Here is a 7,873-nt window from a genome sequence, read left to right on the forward strand (position 1 = left end):
CTAGTGTTAAAGTCAAAACCTTGAGCTATTACCTGGATTGTTCTCATTTCATTAGATTCTGTGTCAACTATCTTTACATGTAAAGGCTTTTGTTGCTTTTAATATTATGAAGTGCAATCACATTTAGGATTTCTGCCTTATAGAAAAAATTGATAATATACCAATAAAAATAGAGATTTTATCTAACTTTTAACAAAATGAGAAGCTATTGCTACACATAGAGCAAAATGAAGAATGTTTTAAAAGGTGTTACAGTTTCTTAAAAGTGGTTTTAACAAAATAAAGTAAATGTTTTTTTTAGCTTATTGTGATTAAAAATGGTAAAGCTGTTATGAGGAAATACAGAATTCAGGGGAGAAACATTATTAAAGCTTGTAAACTAACGAAGTGAGGATTAGGCTGATGTTTGTAACTCTGTTTTCAGTCACAGTTGGACTCATTTCTCACCGGCAAAACGCTAAGATGAGTCAAGCAAGACGATTCTTTACTGGTCAGGCAGGAGGCAGACACGTAGTCCTCCGACGACCTTTGTTCAAAGATTGTAAAATATCTTATCAGAAGGACCAGTCTGATTACATTTGGTCCAAAGAACCACAGGTCAGCAGCAAACTATATGTTCATCAGGAAAATGTCACAACTACTCAATACATGCTTCATTAGTGCAAAGATCCAAACTTGACACCTTTAAACTTGTATAAAAACACATATATTGAGAAATTACAAGAGTAAAAAATATATATTTTTATTTTTATTACTACATAACTTTGAGTCTGACATGATCTCTGAATAAAATGTTAATAAATTGAAAGGTTTGTCGTCGTCCCACAACATTTCACAAGCTTATCACTTAAGTCAAGATACAGTTCTTGTAGTCAAGACCACCCATTTTGAGATGTTGGGACTGGAATGAGATAAGCAAGATTGAGAAAAAGACCAAGTCTCTTTAGTGGTTAGAATCAGGTGAAAACCACAAGCAGAGAAATAAAAAGCTTATTGTGGAAAACAGTCATTTAAAAAGTATGCATTCAGACTTATATGACTCTTCACAGTCCATTTGTGTGGGTTTTTGTTAAACTCTTAAAAATCTTCCAAGTTCTGCGTACTGTCTGTCCTGCAGTCTACCTGAATTAAACAAAGATGTACAAAAAGTACAGAGTATGAATACTGGTGTAAAACATTTCAAGGGGTGAGCTGTATAAAATCAATTGTTCACTACCATTAGAAAATGTTTTATCCTTTGTCTTCCAGACTTTAACCCTCCTGAAGCCGTCGTAACTGAAGAGAGGAAGAGAAGCCTTTGTAACTTCAGGTCCATTTGACCCGAAGGCCACAGGGAGGCTTAAAACAATCCAGGAATGAGCCGGTAAGGCACTGCATCCGTGTACCGTTTCCAGTCCTTCCCGTACTTGCTGCTGCAGCGGTGCTCGTCGCGCACGCAGCGGTGGACCAGCAAGATGGTCATGTAAACGATGTAGAAGTGCGGGAGAATGTGGCCAAAACCACAAGCGGCGCAGTAGGCCAAGGAGCCCATCAGGTCGCCGGTGTAGTTGAAGTGACGGGCCACCCCCCAGAAGCCCGAGGTCAGGAGCTTGCTGCGGTGCACGCCGCCGTCAGCGGAGCGGTACGAGCACTCGATGTAGGTCGGCTTGCGGCCCCAGATGGAGCAGGAGCCGTCCGTGCGGCGGAACAGATCCTTCTGGTGGTTGGTGGAGCGGAAGATGTAGTAGCCAACGAGGCCGAGCACCAGGACGGTGAGGGCGTGTGTGTCAGAGAGCTGCACTGGGTGGTAAACCAGATACAGGCCCTGAAATAAGAAACACATTTACTCCAATTTCATCACGTTTTATTTATTTGGAGCACGTCAGTCTCTCAAATCTGCAGCTGCAAGCAAATCTAATTTTATATATTACAATATATTATAATGTCCTTTCAACTTACAAACTGATTATTTTAGTTAGTCTTTTGACCTATCTTAAGATGAACTTGTATGAGATGAGTAACTTTAGTTTGTTTTTTGATGAACAGTTAGAGTAATATTTTTCTGTGCTTTGCTTTGTATGATCGAGACTTAATCAGAAAGCTTCAAATCTGTACTTTTAAAGCTCATTGCAAAACCTTTTGTGGGATAATAACACTTCATAAAGAACACATCTTATCAAATTAAACTGACTTATTGTACTGGCAGCCAACTGTGATTGGCTGCCAGGGTTGGGTTTTCAGCTCAAGCTTAGTTAAATCTAGAGCATTAGGTCATAAATACGAAGGGGCCTTTTTTTGCAGTATTTGTTACCTGCAGTGTGTAGAGGAACGGCAGCCAGACGCAGTCGCCCCAGCCCAGATACCATCCAAAGTGGTCGTGACAGATATCGATCGTCTTCAGGTACCACGCTTCATTCCAAAAGAAATCCAACACATAAATAGCCTATAAGAAAAAAATAACACAAAGGGTTAAGTTATGTATTAAATATTATTACTGCTATTACGTTTGACATTGTACAACATGTGTGATGTAACATACACGACAGAAACAATTAATATTCAACAGTCTTTGGAACTGCAGAGCACTTTTCATAAACTAAAGCAAAACGCAGGTTAATTAAAAGTCTTTAGACATTTGTGACAGAAAGTCCAGCGGGATAATGACCCCACTGTGTGTCCAACTCATACTGAAGCTGAAAACACAGCGGGAACGCCGTGGCGTGGCGCGACACTGGAAGAGCACAATAACACCACTAAAACATATGAGCCACGTCAAGTTGAAGTGCACTGTAAAATCAACTTTAAAATATAAGTTTATTCATTTTCCAGAATAGCCAATCTCTTAAACAATAGATTTCCAGGCAATATCTTTTTTTTTGTCTACTGTCTTTTTAATGATGAGAGATGAGATGTTGGGGCTTAAATCTCTGGGTATTTCTCAACCTCCAAAAGTAATCTTTCTTCATCTGTTTTTTAAATTTTGACATTAAAACAATTTTGCAACAAGAGAATTGTCAATAAAAGAATAATAAAAATAAGCTGTTTGTCAATTCAGTAAATGGTCCTCCAGTGTGGCTCAGGACGGTTCGTGTTCGGACTACCAAAAATACACACATACTAGACCCCAACTTCATCTATGACTTCATCTTGACTGTCTATCAAATCAAAAACCTGTAATATGGGATACACATAAGGCCACTACAAAAACAAAATCTGTTTTGTAATAATTTTAAGGCGTCGTGTTTCTGTCTTACCTGCAGCACATTGACCAGGATCATGGAGTTGGTGACGTGGCCGTGAAGTTCTTGCTGCTTGGCCATGTAGGACAGATTGATCAGAGTCCAGGCAACAATGCCAGGTCTGCCATTGAAGAACAGCTTGAAGTCAAACCACTTGCCGATGCGCGGGTTGAACTCAATGCCCATCATGTAGTTATAGAAGATGTTCCCCGTAAACTTACTGGAAAATGAAAACCACGGCGTGTGAAAGAAAAACAAATTGAAACAGCTGTATTACTTTCGAGACATGCGACTAAATCAGACAAAGAGCTGCGCTCACCAGTCTTCAGGGTTGGTGGGGAAAAGGTAAGCCTTTATGAAAGCAAAGGTGGCTACAGCATAGCCTAGAATATTGGTGCACCACATCAAGGGGATCCAGTTGTCGAAGATGATGGTGGGAGAAAACCAGTGAAAATAATGGGCGTTGGCAAACCACAGAGCATGAGTGATCAGCCAACACTGCAGCCCGTTGATCTCATACTTGTTAATGAGACCTTATAGATACAAAACAAACAGAGGAGCAGAACAAAACGCATTCAGTCCGACTGATACAACAACAAACCCCACTGATAAAGATTTACTTCGTTCTGAAAAGCGGAACATGTTTACCAGCGGGGGTCCGTGCTCCGTCCTGCACTCCGCCGACGTAACCAGGAAGGAACTTGTGAACCACATCAGGAACACACATATAGAGGAACACCTGAAAGACCGACGCAGCTTGTATTAGGTCAATGAACAGCTCGTGTGAGAAACAGCGCACAACATCCCCCCTTCTTACCTGAAAGCCCACCCAGACGGAATATATCTTGGCGGCGGACCATGAGAAGGAGGGGGCCCGGGCCCAGATGGAGAACAGCGTTGTCTTTCCTCCGTACAGATCTAGCAAAGGCTGGGTGATGGAGCACTGGTACTGATCGCAGGCCATCACAAAGTAGAAGACAATGAAGGGGGCAAAGCAGAGGAGGCCAACGACACCAATCAGGGAAAACCAGTCCACCTCCCTGAGAGAGGGTCAGATACAGACGCAGAATGAGGTCAGTGGATACATTTGATTTGTCATGATTGAGAGAGAAATGTGTGTACTTCTCCGTCAATCTGACCATTCTACAGAAAGCTGTCACATGTTGGTGACATTTCCATAAATCTCATTGAGATTTATGGAAATTTGCAGTAAATTCAGTGGTAGAGTTTTATTATTTGCATGCTTCAAACATTGTTAAACAAACAACAAATGGAAATATATATATATATATATATATATATATATATATATATATATAAAATGATGAGAGCATGACTGGTTTAAAAGAGCTACAGTACCCAAATGTTTTGTAGTAACTTTATACTTAAGTTTTAATAAAGAAATTGTTTTAGCTCACTGTAACTTAAGTCTGGACCTGCCTCAAACCTGTAAATAACTACTCTAAATTCTCAGAAGCTGCCGTTTTAGTTTTACAGAAGAACATTATTAATTACGTAAGCTATTTGGATAAGCTTCAGATGATTTTAAGGTCAACAATACATTTAATGTCTGAGGCTCTTATTGTGAAGAACTGAAGGAAGTTCTGTGAGTTCTGCTGTTTTGATGGACACCAACGTTACAGTAGTAAAAATGCACCCATAACGCTACTACAAGGTTATAATAATAATTTTAAAAAATAATCAAATTCAGGTTGTTTCAGTGTATTTTAACACGGTGACCTAAATTCAAACAGTCATTCTTGTCACGCTTAAACGTTACATATGTGATAAGGCCGCTGATGGTATTTCCTAATACATCCCTTCTTTGTGTCAGTGGCAGCAAGTAAAATAATGTTGCCTCTGAATGTTTATTTCTTATGTAAACATGCCCATAACCAATCAGCTGCTGTGTATAGTAAACTGTCTGTTAGTAAACCATGACACTGGATTAAGTTCCTTTGGAAACAGATTTCCATCACAGTTTCGGACTTGACTTGTTCTCTGATAACAGAAGTGTAATTAAATAAGAACATCTTTAACGGGGCGACGGTGGCTCAGGAGGTAGGGGTTCGTCCTGTAACTGGTGGGTTGTCGGTTCAAACCCCTGCTCCGTTCATCTCAGCTGTTTTGTCCTTGGGCAAGACTCTCCACCTGCCTTACCTACTGGTGGTAGTCAGAGGGCCCAATGGCAGCCTCACTTCTGTCAGCCTGCCCCAGGGCAGCTTACCACCATCAGTGTATGAATGGGTGAATGACTGATTGTAGTGTGAAGCACTTTAGAGTCCTCAGACTTGATAAGGCACTATACAAGTGCAGGCCATTTAATTTTATTAAAATATTGCTTACAATCAATCATACAATCTAAGAAATGAAGAGAAAATGTGAGAAACTTGAGGAACTTTGTTCTGTCTTGTTTTGTTTTTTTTATCAGAACTCACCACGCTCTCCCCCACTGCGCTGACGTCTCCGTGGAATCGGAGGCTTTCCCGTTGGTTCTGTTCTGGGTGCGTCTCCTTGCGGCCTCCATGGTCCCCGCGCCGTCCAGCTCTGCTGAAGGATCAGATTATCAGGTGAGGATCTACGAAAGCAGCAGCGTCCTCCTGAACTTTGTCCGATGCAGTCAGTGAACACTCAGCGACGTGCACAAAGTCTACAAGCATTATTTTAAAGTAAAAACAAACAAACTCACATCTCTAGACAGTGTTTCTGTTTACTCAGCTCATCCAGCTCTTTCAGTACTGCTTTTAATTTAAACACAAAACCTTCTTCCTCAAGCTTTCTCTTACTCTGTTAAAGTTATGTTAACCTGATGTCCATTTTATCTGTTATGTCTTTGTTAATTTTGCAATAAAAGATGTACAAGGAGCTAAGGCATAAATGCTTAAAATGTTGTTTTGGGGCACAGCTATTCCTATAAAACACCACCTCTTAAAGAAATAAAAATAAGTCAAATGCAAGATGAATATGAACCAAGTTTGAATTCTTATCACTTCCCTGTGATACATAACAGGGGCGTAGCTTGAAGATGTGACATAAGATACTCGGGTTGGCACAACTCGACAGCTAAAGTAGTGTTAAATGAGCTAAGGGTATTCACATCACACACACACACACAAGCTGCAGAACTATAAACTAATTAAATACATAAACACACAAGGTATTTCTTTGGGTTTTGTGCGAACGTCTCTCAGCAGCTTTTTTTTTTTTTTTCTTCAGGTAAAAGTGGGAGGGGAAAAGACATAGTTGTGCAATGTTCACAAAGATAAATATACATCATTGAGCAGAAACACAACACTGTGTTTATTTATTTCATTCAGTTATCTTCTGCACGAGCGTTAATTCGGGGTGTTTAAGCTAACGCCACCTCTACGTGAAATAACGGTAACCATTTTTTTCCATAAAAGTTTTAACTATACGAATAAATTCTGGACATACAATGACATAGACACACGCCATGCAAATGCACAGCTGACACCACAGCTCACTCACCCGTCGATAACTATGAAGTTTTGCCACGAAGGAAGCCTTTTTCAGCCCCCGCTTCGCTCCACAGACAGATATCAGCAGACGACTGCTCTTCTGCTAACCGCTAGACTGAACCCAGCGGAGCGACAGACTCCGCCCCTAAGACCACAACGTTCTGCTTTTCAACCAATCGGATTTGTGCAAAGGCGGGTCTAAGTTTGTTTGATGACCTCTGATTGGGTTCCGGTGGCTGGAGCCACAAGCGCCTGACAAGCTTCAGAGTGCTCGCATATGGTCCGTGCGAGATTGGATCGGAGACTTGGAAGTGGTGATGAAAGCTTTGCTGTGATTGGTCGTTTGGACCAGAGGACGCTCGGGGATTGGTTGTGAGGGTACTCTCGGTCAGTGCGCACAGCTGATACAATCTAACACCAACCTTGAAACGTTGTCTGAATATTTTAGACTGAAGAACATTTTACTTGCAACAAATTAATAGGTTCACCATAAGTGTTATTATCATATTCCCAGTTTGACCAGGCCATTATCATCACAGGTAATTACATTAAGTTGTCATATAACTGTATTTGCATAGTTTTGTATGCAAATAACAACATAAAATGGTTTAAAAATGTTATTATGTTGGAGAGGTCATTTCATTTTTTTCTGAATTGGTACTACAAACAGAAGTGAACAACATAAAGTTCATGGTTTTCTCCTGTTGATAAAAAGCTTCTTTATCCACACAAGCACTAAAAACACAGTTTATCCAATAATTTTGCATGCTTGCTTATGAAGCACAGAAAATCCTCGTGAAACCATAAATGAGGAACTGAGAGTTGATCTTGTGGACACACACACGCATACAGAGAGAGAATGTATCTGAGAAACAATAAATACTCGGTTAAAGTCATAATTAATGTTTTAAAAAAATGCATAATTATGTGTGGTATAAGTTACATCAAAACAGTATGCATATTTAAAAACTACCAGAGAAAAATATCTAAATAGTCTATAAATCTAAGCAAGGTAATAATTCTAAAGTACCAAAGTATCTCTGGCAAAGGCAATAAAGCATTCAGGAAGTATTAGATTTTAACAAAAGGAAAAATAATTAGTCACTATCCCCCTGTTGTTTAATTTAGTTTCTGTCAAGTTTTGTAATCCCACTTCATGCAATAAAACAAAACCAT

General features: G+C 39.9%; 1 protein-coding gene across 2 annotated transcripts; it reads right to left on the minus strand.

Moving 5' to 3' along the window:
* Window positions 1–717: 717 nt before the first annotated feature.
* dhcr7 (7-dehydrocholesterol reductase) lies at window positions 718–6,821 on the minus strand. Of its 2 annotated transcripts, none has more exons than XM_017419553.3 (8): window positions 6,708–6,821; window positions 5,657–5,765; window positions 4,036–4,258; window positions 3,867–3,957; window positions 3,538–3,751; window positions 3,234–3,438; window positions 2,291–2,422; window positions 718–1,804 (listed from the first exon to the last, which is right to left on the minus strand). In XM_017419553.3, exons 2-8 carry the CDS (start codon window positions 5,743–5,745, stop codon window positions 1,340–1,342), a joined length of 1,419 nt encoding a protein of 472 aa, XP_017275042.1. In that variant the 5' UTR covers window positions 5,746–5,765; window positions 6,708–6,821; the 3' UTR covers window positions 718–1,339. The 2 variants fall into 2 exon arrangements, with proteins under 2 accessions (XP_017275042.1, XP_017275043.1); XM_017419554.3 differs by having other exon boundaries at window positions 5,657–5,768.
* Window positions 6,822–7,873: the final 1,052 nt, after the last annotated feature.

Source organism: Kryptolebias marmoratus, linkage group LG15 (genome assembly GCF_001649575.2).
Source record: "Kryptolebias marmoratus isolate JLee-2015 linkage group LG15, ASM164957v2, whole genome shotgun sequence".
NCBI classification, from domain to species: domain Eukaryota; kingdom Metazoa; phylum Chordata; class Actinopteri; order Cyprinodontiformes; family Rivulidae; genus Kryptolebias; species Kryptolebias marmoratus.

What these genes read in the sequence shown, in the direction of transcription:
- dhcr7 (XM_017419553.3), bottom strand. Translation starts at nt 5,745, where the DNA reads ATGGAGGCCGCAAGGAGACGCACCCAGAACAGAACCAACGGGAAAGCC. An exon ending in GCGCAGTGGGGGAGAGCGTG is followed by an intron (nt 4,259 to 5,656) that starts GTGAGTTCTGAT and finishes ACCCTCTCTCAG; the next exon opens with GGAGGTGGACTGGTTTTCCC. An exon ending in CCGTCTGGGTGGGCTTTCAG is followed by an intron (nt 3,958 to 4,035) that starts GTAAGAAGGGGG and finishes TCGGTCTTTCAG; the next exon opens with GTGTTCCTCTATATGTGTGT.